The sequence below is a fragment of the Schistocerca piceifrons genome, chromosome 6 (assembly GCF_021461385.2).
Source record: "Schistocerca piceifrons isolate TAMUIC-IGC-003096 chromosome 6, iqSchPice1.1, whole genome shotgun sequence".
Classification (NCBI taxonomy): domain Eukaryota; kingdom Metazoa; phylum Arthropoda; class Insecta; order Orthoptera; family Acrididae; genus Schistocerca; species Schistocerca piceifrons.
Window position 1 is genome coordinate 8,275,992 of NC_060143.1, and position 25,018 is coordinate 8,301,009.

Below are 25,018 nucleotides of genomic sequence, written 5' to 3' on the forward strand. Positions count from 1 at the left end.
CTTCCATCTTTGATATGTATATTATATTATACTTGTATTCCAATAACGGAAATTCCTGTTTGCAACAATACATAAAATAAGAGAAAGGCAACCACTCACCTAGAGCGGATGATGATAGACACATGTAACAGACAACAATATTCACACTATCTTCTGAGCACTTGCTGGTTTTCTAGTAAAATTACACACATTCACACATACTATCACACAGACATCCAAACAACAACTGCCATAGCTGTGACAGTGTTTGTTTGGGTGGCTGTGTGTACTTCTACATGAAATAGTATAAGAGCTTGAAAGCTAGTGTGAATACTGTTTTCTGTTACATTTATCTACGCGTCACACATCACTCCATTATAGATGAGTAGCTGTCTCTCCCTTATATTATGTATAACTGTGTGCACCTTTCCCAGTTTCTTCTTAAGTGATGTCACTTGTTACTTAATTTTTATTTTTTGCATTATATATTATTTTGTCTTTTTTCCAGCAAGCACTACTTAGCTGTATATATTTTTCTAGCCACAATTATAAATTAGTCGCTATGGATAAATGTAACATTTTCGTAAGAAGCTAAAATATTTAAATATTATGGAGGACTTTCAAAAAACTGTAGTAATTCATTTATTTTCGTTATCAGCAGCTGCTGCCACTGCTACTGCTGAAGAGATCACTTTTGGAAATGTCTCCTCAAAAATTAGTTTTCATGGTGTGTGGAGTTGGGAGAGTATTGCACCACATTGGATTCTCTATACACTTCATTGCACGTTTGGTTTGCTGGTACCCTTCAAAAAGTATGTACTTTTGATTTCAAGGTTATTTTGTGATGCACAGTTTTGTGAAATTTTCCAAGCCAGTCTTCAGTTTTATTATCTGCCAGAAATAATCCAACAGGCCAAGATCTTGTATACATGTGCTGCAGTTTTCCTCAGTGATATAGGAAAATACACGTTTAAGGGTGATGCTGAATACGTTATGCTTGAAGCAGTACTTATCATTTGTGCCACTTCAAAAGTATTCAAACGTTTTTGAAGTTGTTTCCAATTTCATCTGTAATGCTCACATTTACATTAACATCTCAATATAAGACTATGTTAGTTTTGTGAAATTAGACTATGTCCAGGATTTTTGATGCTATGTTAAAAAAGACGTCCCCATTGCCACTAGGTGAGTGACTGCGGCCAACCACAAATTCCTCTCTTGTGCCAACCTTTTCATCTCACAGTGTCACTTGGTGCACACATAAAATGATTAACTTCTTATGGATGTCAAATTTTGTCAGCTCAATGGCTGACATTTTGAAATGTTCTTCTGCACTAATCGTGAACAGGGGTTTTCTAGCTTTAACCTGTGTCCCACTTATGACCTAAATGCATTATCCCCTGACCTTTATGGTATTTCATGTTCTCATATGAAAAGTAACACAACTGAGAAACAACAATGATAAATTAACACACTTAAAATGTTAAAAGTTGTCTTATTCAACCACGCACACCAAGGGAGAAATTATTCTTGATCTCTCAAAAATAAAGACGATCCAGTTGGTATAAATATTGGTGGAATTAATTGGAAATGAGTACAGTAATATTTAAGTCACTCAAATATCAAGCATAACAGACTGCACAATACCATGGCAATAGTGCATACTGCAGCAGAAGTAAGTGAAATTAATAAAATAATAAAAGATATGAATATAATAGAGGGAAACATTCCACGTGGGAAAAATATATCTAAAAAGAAAGATGATGAAACTTACCAAACAAAAGCGCTGGCAGGTCGATAGACACACAAACAAACACAAACATACACACAAAATTCTAGCTTTCGCAACCAATGGTTGCCTCGTCAGGAAAGAGGGAAGGAGAAGGAAAGACAAAAGGATATGGGTTTTAAGGGAGAGGGTAAGGAGTCATTCCAATCCCGGGAGCGGAAAGACTTACCTTAGGGGGAAAAAAGGACAGGTATACGCTCGCACACACACACACACATATCCATCCACACATACACAGACACAAGCAGACATTGGGACAAATGTCTGCTTGTGTCTGTGTATGTGTGGATGGATATGTGTGTGTGTGTGCGCGAGTGTATACCTGTCCTTTTTTCCCCCTAAGGTAAGTCTTTCCGCTCCCGGGATTGGAATGACTCCTTACCCTCTCCCTTAAAACCCATATCCTTTTGTCTTTCCTTCTCCTTCCCTCTTTCCTGACGAGGCAACCTTTGGTTGCGAAAGCTAGAATTTTGTGTGTATGTTTGTGTTTGTTTGTGTGTCTATCGACCTGCCAGCGCTTTTGTTTGGTAAGTTTCATCATCTTTCTTTTTAGATATAATAAAATAATAAGTAAGATTCATAAAAGAATGCATGAGTGCAGTAAAAAAAAATGCAACAAGTAAAAAGTGACATATACAGACCCACAAGAAAGCTGTGCTTGCTTGCCCAGTACTGATCTGTACATGGTATTTGCACACTTAGAAGTGATGGAGAGAGCATTCAGACATGAACTTGCTGAAGGTATCCCCTTCATATTTGATTGGCATGTTACAGGGAAACCATGGAAAACATAATTCACAGTGAATGTGTAATGGAAGAGTGCCTCCCCCCCCCCCCCCCCCCCCCAAATGTAATTACACTATTCTAATTATTGTACAAACTCACTCAGTGGGCACACAATGTTTAGGATACAATTACACCTGAGTCCACCACCTTTAACTACTGTGACATACAGTTTTGTATTAATATACACATTTCAAAGTCCTGGATATATCAAAAGCATGTTTGCAAATCATGTTTAATTGGTTTACAAATGTGTTGTGCATCTCTGATTAACATGGGAAACATATTATTATGATACTGCAAAGTCCTGGATGGAGCACAAACAATGGAAGGAGTAAGGGCAAACACTCACCAATAGCTGAGAGACTGAGCAGTCAACACACGCATAAATAACACTGAAATCACTGCAAAGCTTATGGACATTGTTACTCCTCAGAAAGAAGTTTGCTCTGAGGAAGAACACTGCCCGAAAGCTTAGCAATGATTTGAGCATTGCTTAAGTGGCTTTTGAGCACTTAATGCCTCACCTATACAGTGAGTGGCTATGTTTACTCCTCATATTAATTACGTGGAGCATATGTGTCATGCTTGAAAGTCATTCACTGCAGCTTGCCTTCCAAGTTCGCATGCAGCATCAATACCAGGTCGCAGTTGTGCAGCCTTTTCAACAAGATGTCGAGTCTCCGCCAGAACAGTTCTGTTACGTCCACAACATCTTGAAAATAGTTGTGCAGCTTCTAACATCAGCTTTGCTCCTCTCGGCTCACGGCGCTCAAGTTCTGACATGTACTGCTGTAACCCTGCAGCTGTGCCTTCACAGTCACCGTCCCGACACAATGCCACCACCATCTATAACATTCATAAATGGAATACGTGCCGGTTACATTCAAAAAAATTTTCTAACACACACATTAAATAACATTATCATGTACAACAAGCTCTCCTTTTGTAAAAATTGCACATATTTTGACTACAATTACAATATTTTATATTCTATAACAACATTTGCATTGATGCTATCAGTGATGTTGGCACTTAAATGAAGATGATTATGTGACACCACTTTTAGTAATTTTTTGAGTACTTTCATTCTGTAAGCAACTGAAGCTTAAGTCACATACATAAAACAATTAACATAGCTTCACGTTTTGATACTAAATTAAATATGTTAAGTATACTGAAACAGATGAGAAGCTCTTATAGATAACAATTAATGTGGCTGTCAGTAACAGCAAACGTGTAGATAAAAGCTCAAGACTGCAAATCTGTAGGATAATCCATACAACAGCAGCAAGAATAATAATAAACAGAAATGAAAAGGTGTACACAAGTGACAAAGTGTCACATGCACTCTTTAAGTCTTTCAAACCCAACAGAGAGTGTGAGAGAGAGACAGAGACAGGGAGAGACAAAAAGTAGCAATATTAGATATCCGTCTTCAAAGAATAATGTGGTTATAAGACAGGGGCTGATCAGATGAATACATAATTATAAAATATTTATAGTCTGGTTTATTAACAAAATACTACAAATACATCTGATACCATCAGTCCCACATCAACTTGCACACCCCATACTTTACACGATCCACATATGCAGCCTCATTTCTACAGTCCCTTCCTCCGTTCTATCTGGCTCTCCCAAAGAACTCCTCCACATCACTGTGCATCACAGGCAACTCAATAGCGCAACATTTCTATCCTGTGTGCTGGATATTATCTCCATCTCCCAACTGACAGTCACCCTTCTCTCCAATCCTCCCAACTTCTTTCCTCCTCTCACCAGTTCCAAACACTACGATGACTTGCACCGGTCAAGCTGCAGTACCAGTACGATTTTGATGTGGTGTGTGTGTGTGTGTGTGTGTGTGTGTGTGTGTGTGTGTGTGTGTGTGTGTGTTTTGCATGTGTATCTTGTAATTATCTCTGAAGATGAACATAGTCTGGAAACTTTGAAATAGTTTCAGTCCTGTTCATGTTCCTATCAACAACTTAACATCTCAACTATGTTGCTACCTTCAGTCTTTCCATTATTCAAAAAGTTTACAAAAATTCATCAGTTATGGAAACACAACCAAGCCATTATTCAGCAAAGCACTTGAAAACATTCTTTCCTGAAGGAGACTGATTAATGAAAGTTGAATAAAGCATGTACAGGATTTGTTGCAGAGTTAGGCCTTTACAAAAATTGTAATACACCAGCCAACGAAAACTTCACAACATTGTATCTTTAGACACTCCCTGTAAACGATGAACTTATCTTTCTTCTGTGCCAATTTCTGAGCCACCATTGTTTTAACAATAACGAAGGACAAATTTTAAAACTAGGGTAATGTCACATCTCAACAGCACCATCTACTGTTCATTTGTAAAAACTTGAAAAGTGACTCTCACAGAATGGATGATCCCACTATTTTAACTTAGACATGAAATGGTGTTCCTGATTTTACAAGCTTTCGAGCTGGGTGAGAATGAATCGAAATGAATATCATTACTTCCAGAATAGACAAAAAGGCACTGGAATAATTTGGTTTTCTAGAAGAAGGTCTGCAAGAAGCTTTTGAAGACACCTGCAACATTTTTTTAGGTTACAAAACACTTCTTCTGGCAGGTGAATTTCCTCAGAAAATGTCACCATATCACAGAAAAGTACATATTTTCATCACTTCTGACATGCATGTGGAAAGAATTATATTACAGTAACAGATGGTGCGTAATTCACATGTTGTGTACACTAGTTCTGTGTTTGATGTTCTTGGATCCATATTCTAAGAAATGCATAATACGCAAATTTTAAAGCATTTTAGTGAATATCTACATGTCTGGTGGGAATGGGTGGTTGTTCTATATTGTGTGAAAATTATAATTGTTTTGAGTGCTGTATTTATGACAGGTTGTTCTTTTAAGTACTCTCTCTCCAATGAATGTGGTGAGCTTTCCAAATTCGCTCCAGAACTCTTCAGCAGACTGTCCTTTGGTGAGTATAAAGCTGTCATCAGCAAGATTAATATACTTATTTTATCAACTGCCTTGTTCTACATACTTTATAAAAGAAAAAAAGCATTGTTCCTAAAATAGAGCCTCATGGTACATCACATTTTACATTGCCTGAAGAAGGAACCACTGGCTCCGAAAGCTTGCCAATCACAAGTCTTTTATGTGTGTGTTGTGCCACAGCTTGGTGAGTAGAGTTTTTACCTGTTCAATTAAATACATTTTACATTTTGTTTTCCAGAATAGTAGGAACTCATGTTAGTTCATTCTTCATATGTAGCTTCAACAATCTGTTTTCTGTTCTGCACTTCATTGCATCACCAGCAGATGACGTGCAGTAGCTCACAGAAATAGTGTGCAGTTTGTGAAGATCCTACACCCTCACATGTCAAATTATTTACAATTTTTTTAGCATTTTTAAGTGTATTGTTTAGTTTGGCTGCATACTGAGTATAGATAGTCATGCACTATTATCTGTTTAAGCCACATTAAAGGAAAAAATCTTTGCCCGATGACCGATTACTGTTGCGAATCACTGTTGGTATGTCACGTGTGCTTTGGGCATAATATTTGAGTCAGTCCAGTTGGTCAGTAGTGCTCTTAAGATTCAGATGCATTTGGACACAGGTGGAGTTTGAGCTGTCTTTCAAAGAAGCAATGATTGAAACACTAAGAACTATAAGGATCTAACGCATACCACCATCGATTCTGAGACTGCAGCAAGTACGCGTGCTCCGAACTTCTGCTGATGTTATGGTAAACCAGCTTTATCCATATCTGTAGTTCCACACTTTATATGTGAATATTCATGAAAATCTGGCTCACCGATTTCTCGGACATTCACTTCCATATGGGCCAACGCACAAAGCATAATTTTGTTGCTCTGGCTGCTCAATTGTTATCTACAGTTGACAACATAATTTGGTGTCTACAGTAATACTACTGTGCTTTCACACAGTAGGAGGTGTATCGGCAATTTTATTTGAACCTCAAGCCTCAGAATGTGCTTAATGAAAATGATGATAACGAGGCCCATGAAAGTGTTGGAGTAGATCAAATTGTATGTGTGCAGCATGAAGTATCAGTTCTTTATGTCTGATTCTAATTTCACATTAATTACAAACTTAAGAACTGTGGAAAGACTCTTCTGTCACTAACCTGTAATGGAAATTTTGTGAATTAACATGAATAATACATATAATCTTAAATATTGCATAATATTTCATAACATAAAGTGGGTAAGTTATTTTTCATAGGAAGTATGCTGAGTCTGATGGTTTGTCTATAAATTTGATTTTCACAAACATCTGTTCTTCCCAAAACTTTGTTTCTGTGACTTAGGCCCTTAAGGTTCACACTGCCTCAATTTCAATATTTAATGTAAGTCTATATTTAGATCTATACTCTGCAAAACACTGTGAAGTGCATGGCAGAGGATACATCCCATTGTACCAGTCATCAGCGTTTCTCCCATTGCTTTCACATATGGCACATGGGAAGAATGATTGTTTGAATGCCTCTGTGTGTGCTGTAGTTATCCTAATCTTGTTCTCATGATTCCTATGGAGGCGGTATGTTGAGAGCTGTAGTATACCCCTAGAGTCTTGAAACTTTGTTGGAGGACTTTCTCGGGATAGTTTTACATCTACCTTTAAGAAACTGCCAGTTCAGTTTCTCCAGCATCTCTCTGACACTCTCCCACAGATCAGACAAACCTGGGATCATTCCTGCTGCCCTTGTCTGTATATGTTCAATATCCCCTATTAGTCTTACTTGATACAGGTCCCACACACTTGAGTAATATTCTAGGCCCAGTCACATGAGTGATTTGTAAGCAATCTCCTTCATAGACTGATTGCACCTCCCTAGTCCCCCCCCCCCCCCTGTATGTTCCCCGCCACCCCCACCCCCAACCCCCCATCCCCCAAATAAACTGAAGTCTACCACCTGCTTTACCCATGACTAAGCCTATGTGACCTCTTCATTTCGTATTCCTACAAAGTGTTACACCCAGGTATTTGTATGAGTTGATCAATTCTAGCTGTGACACACTGATGTTATATTCATAGGATACTATGCTCTTTCATGTCGTGAAGTGCACACTTTTACATTTCTGAACATTTAAAGCAAGTTGCCAATCTTTGTACCACTCTGAAATCTTATCCAGATCTGACTGAATATTTATGTAGCTTCTTTCAGATAGTACTTCATTGCAGATAACTGCATCATCAGCAAAAAGTCTGAGGTTACTATTAATATTGTCTGCAAGGTCACTAATATGCAACATCAACATCAAGGGTCCCAACATCCTTCCCTGGGGCACACCTGAAGTTACTTCTACATCTGATGATTACTCTCCATCCAAGACAACATGCTGCGTCCTCTCTACCAAAAAAGTCCTCAATCCAATTGACAATAAGTGCAGATGTGGTACTGAAGTCAAATGCTTTGTGGAAATCAAGAAATACTGCATTTACCTGACTGCCTTGATCCAAAGCTTTCAGTATGTCATGTGAGAAAAGTGTGAATTGGGTTTCACATGACTGATGTTTTCGGAGTCCATGCTGGTTGTCAATGAGGGGGTCATTCTATTCAAGATCTATCATTATCTTTGAGCTAAGAATATCGATGCCAAGGATAGTAGATGGTAGTTTTGTAGATTATTTGTCTAGAAGGGTGTGATCTGTGCTCTTTTCCCAAGAACTGGACAAGGTTTTTTGTTTTCGAGGGATCTACACTAGATTATAGGAAGAAGAACGGCTAACTTGGCCACAAATTCAGTATAGAATCTGACAGAGATTCCACTGGGCCCTGGAGCTCTGTTCAATTTTAACGATTTCAGCTATTTCTTGACACTACTGACACTGATACATATTTCATTCATCTTTTCAGTGGTACAAAGATTTAAATTGGGGCAATTATCCTGTGTTTTCCCTTACAAAAGAACATTTGAAAACAGAGTTAAGCATACAGAATGAAATTTTCACTCAACAGCGGAGTGTGCACTAAAATGAAACTTCCTGGCAGATTAAAACTGTTTGCCAGACCGAGACTCGAACTCAGGACCTTTGCCTTTCGCAGGCAAGTGCTCCACCAGCTGAGCTACCCAAGGATGACTCCGACCCATCCTCGTAGGCTTAATTCCGCCAGTAGCTTGTCTCCTACTTTCCAAACTTCAAAGAAGCTCTCCTTTCTTCCAGGAGTGCTAGTTCTGCAAGACATGCAGGAGAGCTTCTGTGAAATTTGGAAAGTAGGACACAAGGTACTGGTAGAATTAAAGCTGTGAGAACGGGTCATGAGTCGTGCTTGGGTAGCTCAGATGGTAGAGCACTTGCCCCCGAAAGGCAAAGGTCTCAAGTTCGAGTCTCAGTCCGGCACACAGCTTTAATCTGCCAGGAAGTTTCAGAGTTAAGGATTTCAGCTTTTGTTTTGCTACCCTCAATTTCAGTTCCTGTCTCACTTGTTCGGATCTGGACACTAACTTTGCTGCCACTCACGGGCTTTACTTATGACCAGAATTTCTTTGGATTGTGACATATCATTTGATAATATTCTGCTATGGTAGTCACTGAAGGCTTCATGCTTTGCTCTCTTGACAGCCAGATGGGTTTCATTCAGCATCTCTCTATCTATTGTCCCATGCTTTGTTTTACACCTATTACACTATAATCTCTGTTACTTTACAACATTCTTTGCAGTGACTGAATACTATGGAGGGACCCTCCCATTATGAACTGTTCTACTGAGTACATATCTATCCAGTGCACAGTCAATTATTCTTTTAAACTTGAGCTATAGCTCCTCTATGTGCTCCTGCCCTATGATGGAAAGTTTCAAGTTTGTCACTGAGATATGACATTACTGACTTTTTATTAATATACTGAATATACATATCTCTCTGCTTGTTTTAGTTGTCCTTTGTACTTCTGTAATTGGCTATCCTTAAATATAGACTGGGGCCTGTGGCGGGCTCTGACAGCGATCTCTCTCTCTCTCTCTCTCTCTCTCTCTCTCTCACACACACACACACACACACACACACACACACACACACACACACAGAAGTCTGAAGCACCCTCTGCGGATGACATAGCAATGCTGCATGTGCGGTCTTTTGAAAGTACATGCAGATGTCACCACTGCAGGACATTTTATGATGCCAACCTCTAATAAAACTGTAATTTTCCCAGTTGATAGTTGGATGATTAAAGTTCCCACTGATGATTACAGTATGACTGGGGAACTTACGTACAAGCAAACTGAGGTTTTCTCTAAGTTTTCGGTTACATCAGGGAAGTCTGGTAGGTGATAGAAGAATCTAATTACCATTTCTTGCATTTCTCCATGACAGTGTTACATATGGCATGATTGTTTTAGGCTGTGGTTTATGCAAGTAATTTCCAGAGGCGTTGTCTGATCACCAACAAGAACTAATGGTAAGTGTGAATTTACTGCGGCAGCTTGCAATGTCAGATGTTACAACATTGGAAAGAGTGAAAAAGTAAGAAATGTGACATTCGGTTGAATGATTTTTTGTATTTTCATATTCTCAAAAACGGTTTATGAATGTGTTAACAGTGACGTAATTGATGAATGGGGCAACAATAGTCAAGAAATAACAGCAGATAATGGGCATGCAGTAGGTATAATTGGTAACAACAATAAAATCTTAGATTCAATTGTGATGGAGATTATAAATTCAAATTCTACTTTTCTGAACCCACACACTGCGAGGAACAAGTCAACCAATGGAAACATTGATAGCAATTACTTAATTCTGCAGTATTTTAAACAAATTAAAAACAAATTAGATGAAAACAAGCATAAAACAGGTGCTTACACACATGAACTGAGCAATATAGTAAACACAAACTTCTGGAAAGTGAACGATAAACTAGACAAAAATGCATGAGTTAAAGAAAATGAAAGATTAAATAAAAAAAGACATGCAAAAGTTATTCACCAATCTGAAAAATGAACTTATAGGATCAATGAATATCGAACATTTTGATTATACTCAGGGAAGCAAACAACATGATGAAGAAAATGAATTCAGGGTAGTTGAAGTTTGGTCTCAATTAATATCACAGCAAGAGAAGTTCATCAGATTGCTGAACTGAGTACAATAATTCATGATGGCATTCTTGACATGGAAAAGTTATATGAAAAAAGTAATTCTGATATCAAACTGGTTTCTCATGTACGACAAATTCCTCTGATCTTGAAATTAATGTTTATGAGCTGGATCAATGACCAAAGACAAAGAAAATCACAATGCTGACAATGATCAAATGTAATGATTGACAATTTCACTATCTACCAACAATTTAATGTCTCATGTTCACAGAGTTGTAATAATACAGATAAAGATTGGTATTTGCGCATAAAACTTGTATTTGGTGACAACATGTGGGGAAAGTGTGATGTGAAAAAATTACCATTTCTGTAGAGTAAAAAACAACATTTTCAAAGGATTACGACTGGAATTCAAAAACAGTTTTAGAGAAGGAATTCAGATGGAATAAAAGAGCAAAAAACAGCAACACAGTGTGAGAAGGAAAAGAGGAAAAAAACTGTAAGCCAATTTCCACCAGAAGAAGCAAAAAAAGTGACTGGAAATGGTAGAGCAGGTAACTTCACATTTACTGTCAGCCAATACCAACTGATCATAGCATGTAAAACTTTGCCCTGTGTACAAATTCACTGAACGTATTATTATGAGTGACTGTGTGTAATAGACTAGTTGAGAATCCTCGTAGCAATAGTGTACAATAGATGGGATGAGAGTCCTCTCAGTGATAACTTGTAAGAAAATCATGTCCGCGTGCTGTCCTTGTGCGATCTTCATTAATCAGGTGGAGCAGAATGATGGCTTTGCAGTGTTTTTCTAACTATATTTCATCAATAATAATTTTTGTTTTGCTTCGAGCTATTTTGCTCGTGATGAATGTCTAGATGTTCAATGGCACGGATAGCACAGGTATCCTCTCTATGCAATTCTGCCATCTGTTCTTTCTGTTATTTATGAGGTGCTGTTTCATATGCAGTATCATCGCTGCTATGTAATCAGATGCATGCAACTGACTCATGAGAATAGCACCATGTCACTATGAGCTGGTGCGTGGCCCGCTACACGGCGCTGTCGAGCCATAATGCCATGTAATACAAACTGTCAACTAAGTGCTATGACAAGACATCCTGCCGAACTAGTAACCCATGATGGAGCACAGTAAGCGCAGTCAACTACAATTTGTGTGAAATGCAATGGTCGACCGGAGTGTCTGAGCGGTTATAGGCGCTATAGTCTGGAACCGCGCGACCGCTACGGTCGCAGGTTCGAATCCTGCCTCAAGCATGGATGTGAGTGATGTCCTTAGGTTAGTTGGCTTTAAGTAGTTCTAAGTTCTAGGGGACTGATGACCTCAGAAGTTAAGTCCCATAATGCACAGAGCCATTTTGAAATGCAATGTGTGCTGGTCCATTCATGATGCATGCAAAGTGAGGTGGCATGCCAATACACATTGCCCTTGAGTCTGTGTGTTTGTAAACACATTCATGTGAAGTCCGTGACACTGCAAAAGCTCAATTGTGTATGACGAGCTAAGTGCGGGTTAGGTTCATGATAAAATCAAGCATCTGTGAGTGAAGCAGTGTCAAAATCATTTTCATACAAGGATATAAAAAATTCTGCAGTATTTAAGTACAAACATGTTTTTTTACTGTCTGCCACAAACTTATTTCTTTCCCCTTCTCATCTTATTAATCTTTAATATGTATTTGACTAAGTTTGAAACACAATGCATCTCATGTGTACATTTTACACATTTCATAATTAACCTTGCTACATGGCTGTATAGCATTTTGATGTTTGGTTCACAATGATAAAGACAGTGATTAACAATCCTCTTTATGCAAACACTTTTAAGAACATAATGAGTTTGTTTGAAAAAGGATTAGAATTTACTGAGTTGATATTTATGAGTTTCTTTTGTGAAGATTCATTTAAACAGTAGGTAGGAAAAAAAAATTTATGTTACATTGCAGCTAACAGATAACTGATCAACTGTACCATGGATCATTAATCATTTTGTTAATTATATTATAGAAGTAACAATTTTCCTTGAGAATCTAAATATGTAACTGCATTTGTGTCTGTAGAGATGCATCTGCACATCTACGTAGTTACTCTGCAATTCACAATTAAGAGCTTGGCAGATGGTTCATCGAACCACCTTTAAGCTACTTGTCTATGTTACACTCTCAAAGAGCTTGAAAGAAAAAAGAACACTTAAATCTTTCCATGAAGTCTCTGAGATTTCTCTTATTTTAATATGGTGATCATTTTTTCCTATGTAGGTAGGTGCCAACAAAATATTCTCACACTCTGAGGAAAAAGTTGGTGATCGAAATTCCAAGAGAATCTCCTGCCACAGTGAAAAATGCCTATTTTTAAATGACTGCCACTCCAAATTCTGTATCATATCCATAACCTCTCTCTCTTATTTCACAGTAATACAAAATGAGCTGCCCTTCTTTGAACTTTTTCGATGTCCTCCATCAATCCTGTCTCTTACTGATCCTTTATTGCCCAGCAATACTCCACAAGGGCACTGACAAACATAGTGTAAGCAGTCTCTTTAGTATACCTGTTACATTTTCTAGGTGTTCTGCCAATAAATGACAGTCTGTGGTCTGCTTTCCCCACAGCATTATCTAAGTCATCATTACAATTTACAGGGTGGCGCAAGAGATGTGTTACCATTTTGTTTTTTAATATAAACTTCATTGAAACTTCCTGGCAGATTAAAACTGTGTGCCTGACCGAGACTCGAACTCGGGACCTTTGCCTTTCGCAGGCAAGTGCTCTACCATCTGAGCTACCGAAGCACGACTCACGCCCGGTACTCACAGTTTTACTTCTGCCAGTATCTCGTCTCCTACCTCCCAAACTCTACAGAAGCTCTCCTGCGAACCTTGCAGAACTAGCACTCCTGAAAGAAAGGATATAGCAGAGACATGGCTTTGCCACAGCCTGGGGGATGTTTCCAGTTTTAATCTGCCAGGAAGTTTCATTTCAGCGCACACTCCGCTGCAGAGTGAAATTCTCATTCTGGAAACATCCCCCAGGCTGTGGCTAAGCCATGTCTCCACTATATCCTTTCTTTCAGGAGTGCTAGTTCTGCAAGGTTTGCAGGAGAGCTTCTGTAAGGTTTGGAAGGTAGGGTTTGAAAGGTAGGAGACGAGATACTGGCAGAAGTAAAGCTGTGAGTTCCGGGCGTGAGTCGTGCTTCGGTAGCTCAGATGGTAGAGCACTTGCCCGCGAAAGCCAAAGGTCCTGAGTTCGAGTCTCGGTCGGGCAAACAGTTTTAATCTGCCAGGAAGTTTCATATCAGCGAATCTCACTGCAAGCTTGAAGAATAAGTCTTCTGAGCTCCATTAAATCACATGGACGTTTCGTGGAAAATTTTTTCCTTTAGGTACACTCAAAGAAAAAAGTCACATGGATTGAGGTCTGACCTATTGGGAAGGCCAATTTTGTCCGCCATTGAAGCGACCTGGAAACCTGAGTGAAATGATCCGCATGTCGAAATGCACGCGTAAAAACTCCAACACAGTGTTTGCAGTATGTGGCCTTGCTCCATCTTGCATGAACCACTGAGTGTTGAAGAGCAAGGCAGTAGCAAGAAGCTGTGGAATGAAGCTATCGCAAAGCACGCTCAGATAACGCTCGCTGTTCACAGTTTTTTCAAAGAAAAAGGGTCCAATCAGTCCGTGACCGGAAACTGCTGCCCACGCTGTAATCCTCGGAGCATAATGTTGTTGTTCATGAAGCACTTGTGGGTTTTCAGTGGCCTAAAAGTGTACATTTTGTTTGTTAACCACACCATCTAAATGAAAATGCGCCTCCTCTGAAAACCTAATGTTGTTGAGAGTTTCTTCCCTATCCTCTGCCCACTGAGCAAACAGTAGAGTCTGCTGCTTGTGTTCTTCAGTGAGCTTCTGTGCACAGGTCATCTTGTATGGGTACATATGGAGGTCACTTTAAAGAATGCGTTGAACGGTGCGTCTGGATATTCCCAGTTGCACTGCTGCCTTTCTACACGATTTTCCGGGACTTGTTTGTACAGAAACTCGTACCGCTTCAATATTCTCCAGCGAACAAACAGGCTTAGGCCGTGATTGCTTCGCTTCCTATACTGTTCCTTCCTGTACAAATTTATTGTACAACCTGTGGATGGTCTTCTTGCAAGGGACCCATAGTGTGTTAAACTGTTGTCGAAAACACCTCTGAGTCACAAGGCTTTTCGTTTCATGAAAAAGTAACCCAATTGCCGATCGTTGCTGTGTTGTCAGTCTTCCATTGTCAGCCATTGCTGCTTACTAGTCTCCTAGTGGCAGTATCGTGAATTACACGTCATTTCATAACTCATTTGTTTTTCCAAGCTCTGCTGGTACTGCTGTAGAGGTCCCAGCAGGATATCTAATGTGCGTTGTAAATTGTGAATGAAACAACTGGTAACACATTTCATGCGCCACCCTTTAAGTAATTCATAATTTTAATCCTTAAGTTTTAGTTGAGTTTACAGACTTTAGATTTGTGTGATTTATTGTGTAACTGAAATTTTGTGGATTTTTTTTAGTGCTCATGTGGATGACTTCACACTGTTTATGATTTTGAGTCACTGCCACATTTTGCACCACACATATATCTTGTCTAAATCATTTTTCAATTATTTTGATCATCTGATGACTTCACATGATGGTAAATGACAGCATAATATGGAAACAATCTAAGTATGCTGGTAAGATTGTCTCCTAAGTTCTTTATGTAGATCAAGAACAGTAGGTGGAACGTCAGATATTACTTCCATTTTCCTCGATGACTTTCCCTCAATTACTAAGAATAGGCACACACTTTGATTCAAAGTAGTTTGTGAGAAATGGTATCACTAGCCTTCTGAACACCTAAAAATATAGAATCCATTTGACATCCCCTATCGATAGCACTCATTACTTCGTGAGAATAAATAACTAGATGTGTTTCACAAGAATGTCATTTTCTGAATTTGGTGTATTGGATGTTATAGTGATGTTACTGACTTGGTAAGGATTATTTGTTGCCAAGAGGTCAAGTATGTTTTCCCAACTATTGTAACCACAACCGTAACGGTCGCGGGGTGGCCGACAAAGCTCGGTGGGACGAAACAGAGAGTGGCCCGTGAACAAACAAATGAACAGACAGGACGGACACAAAACGACGACGGACGATAGAGCGAGACCTTATGACGACAACACGCAAGAAGTAACGGGGTGACAGAGACAACCAAACAAATCCAAGACGTCCACTAGTGACGGAAATAAAGAAAGGTAAACACACTGTCTGTTGTCGAGGCGATATGTCAAGAGACGCACGCAAAGATTAGACTGACTGGCCGAGTGAGAGGCAGGTGTTTAAATACATGATCGGGGGCACCACTATTGGCCACTGGGACCACGTGTTCCATTGTGGCACCCTCACACTAAATGTGGGCCAGGAGGAGCGCACCACCACAGCTTACGGCACAATGGTGCAGAACCCCTAGGGGTCTTCGACATCCACGCCATCCGGTGCGGATTCAAATTCCGCGGCATGCGGTACCAGATCCCGCCCCCCTGAAACTTGCGCTTAGGCACGGAAATGCCCCCGGCAGTGGGAAGAAGAGCCAGGCTAATCAACCACCATTGGTGGGGAGGAAGGGACGCCCAAGGTTTCCGTGACGGCTGACCCAGAGTCCAGGGCGAGGAAGGGAGCTGCCAATCCACACGGGGGCGGGGAGGGCCGGCAGCAGGCCCGCAGAGAGATGGCAACCGGGGGTGGGGGAGGAGGATTGGGGACCATGTCTGTACCCGAAGGAGGTAGGGGAGGAGGCAGCAGCGGCGCGAGTCCTGCGGGGGCACACGGGTGGAGCTGATTATGATGGCAGCGCTCCAACCCTTTTGATGTCTGCACCGACATCACATGCCGCCCAAAGGGCCGCGACGACCTCGGTGGGTGTCCCTGCCACACGACTGCGCTGGGGGCATAATGCTGAGAGGGCCGGGAGTGAGGGCAAGAGGGGGATGGCATCAGCAAATGGAGAAGGGTCTGCACATGTCACCCAAGAAGGAGCACTGCCAGACTGCATTTGTCAATTCTATGAGAGGGGTACCTATTTCAAACGACGCTCGAGTTTTCTTTGAAGTGTTCAACAACTGTATCATCTGAGTTGAGAGTTCGGTAAAAGGAACAAGTAATTAATTTATTCGAGTCATCGTGTATAACCTCTAACCGTACTAACTCACAGGAACCATCTACTTCAATTACACTACAAGGTAAACTACTTCTGACAGCAATAAACAAACACTCCACCACCAATAATATTTAATGTATCCTTTCTGAACACAGTTATGTCCTTAGTAAAAATTTTGTCTGAAATTATTTCCAGCCTTTGGCAGCTTTCTGTAAATACAACAGTTTGAGATTCAGTGTTTTCTATTATCGCTTCCAGCTCTGGTTCTTTTCCAACATGGTGTTACAGTTTGCATCTACAATATTGATTGTTCCTATTATAATGGAAAATATTATTATTATTTTTTCTTTCTTTTCTTTTCTCTCTCATTCTTTTCTTTCTATACATATAAAATATACTTACTTAGTCCTTGGCGCTACAGCCCATGTAGGACCTTGGCCTCTCTGATGATGACAGCCCAGTCCAGACGATTTTCCACTCGTTTCCTCCATCTCCTGACTCCAATCTTTCTCAAATCATTTTCCACATCCCCCAGCCATCGTTTCTGGGGTCTCCCTTTGCTCCATTTGCCAGCTGGATTTCCTGACAGCTTGATCCTCCAACATTCGTTCTACGTGGCCCAGCCGTCTCAATCAACAATTTCAGTCACCAAGTCAGGATTTCTATACAGTTCTTCCAATTCCTTGTTTCTCCTTATCCTCCATTTCCCCACCTCATACACGGCTCCAAAAATCTTTCTTAATATTTTCCTCTCTCCTCTTCTCAAGAGATCTTCTGCTACAGTCAATGTCCATGTTTCTGAGCCATACATTACCACCAGTCTTATGACTGTTCGATAGACAGTCATCTTCAATTTTCTGCTCAGGATACATGACTGAAGGATCTTGATCAGGGCCCAGTAAGCTCTATTTCCTGCAGAAATACTAGATTTTATTTCTTCTCTTATTCTGCTATCATCTGTAACCAGCACTACCAGATATTGGAACTTCTCACATCTCTCATAATTGCCTCTGTTCAACTTAATATATTTCTCTTTAACAACAGCATTTTTTCTGCAAGCAAAGAGATACTGTGTTTTTGTTTTGTTTACTTATGTCCCAACTGTTCTGCCTCGTTTTCCAGTCTGCCAAATCCTTCTCCCATTTCTTTCAAACTTCTAGACAGCATAAGCTAGATTTTGGTGCATATGGATAAACAGAGTGCTACCTCGGTTATCAATCTCCATCCTTCACATCACTCTCTCCAATACTATGTTACATCACTCTCTCCAACACTATGTTGAAGAGTAGTGTGGATAATACATCACCCTGTCTTAACCCTTGGTTGACCTCAAATCCTTTAGAAAGTTTTCCTTCTACTTTTACCTGGCATTTTGTGCTGGTGAGGGTCGTTTGTACCAGCCTGATAAGTTTGCTTTGGAATTCCATCTCCATTAAGGTGTCATATAGCTTTTTCCTTTTAACACTATCATAGGCCTGTTTAAAGTCTACAAAAAGTTGGTGTACATCCACATTATATTCATAACACTTTTCCATTATTTGCCTTATAATAAAGATCTGGTCACTTGTTGACCCGCCCCGTCAAAAACCACACTGGTGGTCTCCGAGTATTTCTTCTGTAATTGGTGCAAGTCTCATAGCAATGACTTTGGCTAATACTTTGCACATCACGTAGACTAAAGCAATACTGTGATAATTTTCGAAGTTTGCTTTGTCCTTCTTCTTATGAATGGGGCACATAATGGGCTTGTTTCACTGCTCTGGCATCTCTTCCTTTTCACATATTTCCACTATCAGCTGATGTACCAATCTTGTTGTATGTTCACCTCCACCCTTGATCATCTCTGCTGAAATGTTGTCGTTACCTGGAGACTTATTATTCCTTAGGCTTTTAATTGCCTTCCTAACTTCCTCTATTGTTGGCATAGGTACAGGTCTTACATCCTGACTAACATTCTGCCACGGTTGGTCACCCTCTCTTTCATTTTCTTCCAGAACTTCTCTTTCTGTAGTGACATTCAGCAGCTCACTGAAATATTCGGCTTATCGGTCTAGAACCTGTTCTTCTCCTCCTATAAAATTTCCTTCTTTATCTCTGCAGAATACCATACGTGGTTGGAAGCCTTTCTTTAGTTCCTGAACTCTCCTGTAGAATTTTCTTACTTCTTGATCATTATATTCTTCTTCTAGCTCCTTAATCCATCTGCTCTCAATTCTTGTTTCTTTCTTCTGCAAATCCTATCTGCCTCTTTCCTTTTCTTCATGAATTCTTCTGCATTAGATCTTGTTGTCCTGTTTATAATTTTCTTCCTAGCCCTATTTCTCTCTTCCACTGCCTTTTTTACAATCTTCATCGTACCATCCTGCCCTTTTCACCTTTTCTTCTAAGCTTAAAACTTCTTCTGCAGTTCCTTGTAGAGCCTCTTTAATCATACTCCACTTCCCTTTGATGCTTTCCAGAGCTTGGCTTTGTTTAGTCTCACATTCTTCTGCAGTTCTGTTTCATACTTTTCGGATACTCCATTCTCCTTCAATTTGGAAACATTGTATCTTTGCAGACATTTTATCTTCCCTATGGATCTATAGAAGGGTAAGCATTGCCTTTATTTCTCTCTTACCATATAATGATCCGAATATATACATATATAAATAATAATAATTTTGTACCATATATAACATTGGCACAGAAACAAAAGAGGCAGAGAGACACTCTTCAATTTTTTAATTGCTTTAGATTCATCTGTCTGTGTCTGTTAAGTGGTAGCAGGTTGACGTGTGACAAGTTCTGCCGCATTGGCATTGTTCAGAAGTGTGTATTCCAACTGTGCATTAAAAAGTATTAAAGAAAGTTGTTGAGATAGTAAAGTTTATTCGCACTTTCATGGTGATGATACCTGTCTGTTCACCTCTCCGTGACGTGCCAAGAATCCTGCATATAGAGGATCGAAGCAGACAAGAACAATTTGCGTGAGCAGAAGAGGGGCAATCCAGAACCAGTAGTGTCATACCAAGCTCTATTCACAAGGGTGGTAATAAGAAAGAGAAGTATATAAATTTAAATTTGAATAAAAGTATTGAATATTGAAGGTCTGTTTATATTAGTACCAGTTCACTCACGATATGTGCACCTTCCAACTTTTTGAAACTGAAGCATGTCCTGCACTTTCCTGAGACCCTCTAACCTAAAAGAGCTGCCTGTCCCCTCCATGCAGCCCCCAGCACCCATGTAGCTGCTTCCTGCCTCTAGCGGTCTCAGAAGCCCAACACCCTATGGTGCAAGTTGAGGAATCTGCACAGAACCATCTGAGGCTCTGATTTAAGATCCTTCACTTGGCTCTGTACTGAAGGACGACAGTAAGTTCTGTCAACAATGCTACAGATGGCCAACTCCCGCCTCATCTTGCAAGCAAGACTGGTAGTCTTTAATACTTCAGCTAGCTGCCCAAAACCAGAGAGAATCTCTTCCAACTCAAAGCATTACACATCATTAGTACCGACATGAGCCACTACCTGCAGCTGGCTGCACCCTCTGCTCTTCATGGCATCTGGAAGAACCCATTCAACTTCTGGAATGACTCCTTCTGGTAGGCACTAGATTCCCTCCCCTCCTTCCACTACCCCTAAGGGGGCCCATTATGTGCCTAATGTTGGATCTCCCAACTAACAGTACTCTCACCCTCTGTGAATTCCCAGACCCTGCAGGCCGAGAGACTCCACCTGGCTCAGGGACATCACCAGCCACAGACAGGGCCTGAAACGTGGTCATTAGAGGAACAGGGGAGCCCTCCGATCGGCCCCCGGAAAGTCATTCGTTACCAGTCACACCTCAGAATGACCTCCCACTCAACCGTGGGTGAAGGACCAACTCCAGTGCAGACAGTAGTGGACCGATCAGGGGACACATGGGCTATGCTGGACATCCCTCGGATTGACAGTCCGGCCTCCCATAGCGATGATCATTGGCAACAGCCTCAAACTGTGTGACCAAAGCCCACAACAATTGGAGCTGTGAGTGAAGGGTCACTAACTCTGCTCTCATGTGAACACAGCAATCACAGGTTCTATCCACACTAAAGATGGCCTCACACATACACAGAAACACAAGAAATAAAGGAGTTGAAGCTTAAAGACACTGACAAAATGTAAAATAGGTTGCTTCTTATGAGAAGCTGCACCAACTCACATTACTCTGATGAGCTGCTGCTTCTACAAGAGCTACTAATTGACTTTCCGACACATTGAAATCGAGATTGCGATGCACTTTTGTAAGCCCGTCATAGCTCATGTCACGCTATCTCACCAGCCGATGACAGCGGATATTCAGAGCATAGGACACGTGATGTAGTCAACCAATGGCAACATCGCTGTTAAGTAGCGTGAACACACAAACAGTGTGCTTCCCTTTCTGGGAAAGTATCTATTACCTCATCAAGGTTCATCAAACGTTTTGCTACATGAAAAAACAAAATGTGGTTTCCCGATCTGATTATGTGTATTTTGTCAATGTCTGCTAGATAAAATGAAACAGTCCCAGCTAACATAGCAGCAACTGTAACATACACCAAATAAATGAGACTGTGTTGGCACAAATGGTCATTTTTATAACATGACAGAATACAATTCATGAAGTACCAATGTCAAATGCCTGTTAGGCCTACTACAAGTAAAAAGTTTTATATTAGAAAATAGTTTCACATTTCATTCATGTGCTCTAGCTTCTGAAACACGAGATCGAAAAGTAGTAGTACGAAATTTTTATATAAATTTGGAATTGTCATATTCTTCCACAATTTGTGTGATGTCCCCATTTCTTCTCCTTCCTCATTCTAACAAACCATCTAGTCATAATTCATTCTGTAACTATTCTTGCCTGTGTCAAGACTCATTCTCTGGTTAACTTCACTAACCATGCCACAATCACCAGTTTAGTCATCCCACATTTATTCTCCGGTTGGGCGTTATTATGTGTTCATACAATGCGTTTTCCAGGTGCATCTGGCTGCTTGCTGCTACTGTTTATACAGCTCACAGCCAAATTTCTGTAGCAAGAAGTGGGAGAAGGTACTACTCATACGCGACTCAACCGCGCATGCACATGAGCTCGCTCGCAACTGCTCAAACCAATCTAATGTAAGCATTTGTGAGATCACGCACATCGGAGGCAGTTTATTGTTATGAAACACTGCATATCTTCCTAAAGCCTTTGACACATTTTGCTGTTGGCAGATGCTTGTATGAGCACTGTATTTTGTTGTTGCATATGGCGCATCTCCTTTTTCCCCCCCCCCCCCCCCCCCTCATTCATGTTTTATTGCTGCAGTATTATTCTGCAGTAGCGGGATACAGGAATATCCTTTGATTCTTTGTTAAAGTATTGGTTCTTGCCAGTCAAAGTTACAAAATTTTAACTGAAAACTAAAACAATGAAAAATTCCCAGAATTTTAAAAAATTCCTGGGTTTTTGCTGGTTTTCACCCGAGTTTTCCCCTATCTCCCAGTTGTCCTGGGTTGTATACACCCTACCAACACAATGTTTTAATTTCATGACTGCTTCACACCCTGTGGCATCTGTATCCTTCCCACCAATACCAGCTTTTCTGAACTGCGCAGGTGGGAACTATCCCTACAATGTATCCTACATTCCCGTAATCCTCCTGGCCGAAACCTTCGTTAATCATTGTCCTTTACCCATCTAGCCCCTTCCATGTTCCCATTACAGCACTACACACCTCTCTTATTCCACCAACGCAGTCACAGTCTTCTTACTTAGAAGTAACTCTCATTTTTCGCTGGCCGTAACCTTCCAACTGCACCACCCTCTCCTCACCTCATCCCTGTACGCTCCCACAAGCAGCACTTTACCCTCCCCAACCCCTACCCTGCTGTCCCTCCCCCCCACCCCATCCTCCTCCATACCCCAACCAACCAGTTTGCTTCTCCCATCATGTGCTGCTGCTTGCAGTCTGACCTTGCCAGCCAGAGACTGTGGTTATGTTTGTGTGTGTGAGTTGCATTTGCATGAGTGAGTGGGTATGTGGGCTAATTCAGATGAAGACCTGTTTGGTTGATAGCTTTGTTTCGCAGCCTTTTTGTTGTGGCTATCTGCGACTCAGCAAACCCGCTAAATGATGAGTAGCAGTATCCTTTTCTTTATCTTACTAACATTACATACAATTATTTTATTGTAAGGACCAACCATTACTGACACGTAAAAAATTTTAAGGCATTTGACCTGAACCTGTTGTAAGCACTAAGTTTGTTTAAACAACTGATAATGTGCTAACAGTAATGGCATCACCCTAATTGCTGATTTTGTCACACAGGTGTTTGTTGTTGGTGTTGACATATGGTGTTAGATGTGGTTCTTGATGTTTTACACTGAAGGTGTACTGGTTCTTGATTTGATAGCACTGTAAACATGATTTTATTTTGTATAATAGAAGGAAACATTCCACGTGGGAAAAATTATATATAAAAACAAAGATGAGGTGACTTACCGAACGAAAGCGCTGGCAGGTCGATAGACACACAAACAAACACAAACATACACACAAAATTCAAGCTTTCGCAACAAACTGTTGCCTCATCAGGAAAGAGGGAAGGAGAGGGGAAGACGAAAGGAAGTGGGTTTTAAGGGAGAGGGTAAGGAGTCATTCCAATCCCGGGAGCGGAAAGACTTCCCTTAGGGGGAAAAAAGGACAGGTATACACTCGCACACACGCACATATCCATCCACACATACACAGACACAAGCAGACATTTGTAAAGGCAAAGAGTTTGGGCAGAGATGTCAGTTGAGGCGGAAGTAAAGAGGCAAAGAAGTTGTTGAAAGACAGGTGAGGTATGAGTGGCGGCAACTTGAAATTAGCGGAGATTGAGGCCTGGCGGATGACGAGAAGAGAGGATATACTGAAGGGCAAGTTCCCATCTCCGGAGTTCGGATAGGTTGGTGTTGGTGGGAAGTATCCAGATAACCCGGACGGTGTAACACTGTGCCAAGATGTGCTGGCTGTGCACCAAGGCATGTTTAGCCACAGGGTGATCCTCATTACCAACAAACACTGTCTGCCTGTGTCCATTCATGCGAATGGACAGTTTGTTGCTGGTCATTCCCACATAGAATGCATCACAGTGTAGGCAGGTCAGTTGGTAAATCACGTGGGTGCTTTCACATGTGGCTCTGCCTTTGATCGTGTACACCTTCCGGGTTACAGGACTGGAGTAGGTGGTGGTGGGAGGGTGCATGGGACAGGTTTTGCATAGGGGGCGGTTACAAGGATAGGAGCCAGAGGGTAGGGAAGGTGGTTTGGGGATTTCATAGGGATGAACTAACCTCAAATCCTGCCCTGAAATGAGATCCATCCTTCATGAAATCCTCCCCACTCCGCCAAGAGTGTCTTTCTGCCATCCACCTAACCTTCGTAACCTGTTAGTTCATCCCTATGAAATCCCCAAACCACCTTCCCTACCCTCTGGCTCCTATCCTTGTAACCGCCCCCGATGCAAAACCTGTCCCATGCACCCTCCCACCACCACCTACTCCAGTCCTGTAACCCGGAAGGTGTACACGATCAAAGGCAGAGCCACATGTGAAAGCACCCATGTGATTTACCAACTGACCTGCCTACACTGTGATGCATTCTATGTGGGAATGACCAGCAACAAACTGTCCATTCGCATGAATGGACACAGGCAGATAGTGTTTGTTGGTAATGAGGTCACCCTGTGGCTAAACATGCCTTGGTGCACAGCCAGCACATCTTGGCACAGTGTTACACCGTCCGGGTTATCTGGATACTTCCCACCAACACCAACCTATCCGAACTCCGGAGATGGGAACTTGCCCTTCAGTATATCCTCTCTTCTCGTCATCCGCCAGGCCTCAATCTCCGCTAATTTCAAGTTGCCGCCACTCATACCTCACCTGTCTTTCAACAACTTCTTTGCCTCTACACTTCTGCCTCGACTGACATCTCTGCCCAAACTCTTTGTCTTTAAATACGTCTGCTTGTGTCTGTATGTGTGGATGGATATGTGCGTGTGTGCGAGTGTATACCTGTCCTTTTTTCCCCCTAAGGTAAGTCTTTCCGCTCCCGGGATTGGGATGACTCCTTACCCTCTCCCTTAAAACCCACTTCCTTTCGTCTTCCCCTCCCCTTCCCTCTTTCCTGATGAGGCAACAGTTTGTTGCGAAAGCTTGAATTT

General features: G+C 41.0%; 1 protein-coding gene across 2 annotated transcripts in view; it reads right to left on the bottom strand.

Annotated features, from left to right (window-relative positions):
- Window positions 1–25,018, bottom strand: part of LOC124802547 (tetratricopeptide repeat protein 21B-like) — a 275,934-nt gene that overhangs the window by 188,502 nt on the left and 62,414 nt on the right. For both annotated transcript variants that reach the window (XM_047263411.1, XM_047263410.1), the window contains exon 5: window positions 3,165–3,400. In XM_047263411.1, coding sequence (XP_047119367.1) covers window positions 3,165–3,400 — 236 coding nt within the window. The remainder of the gene's footprint in view (window positions 1–3,164; window positions 3,401–25,018) is intronic.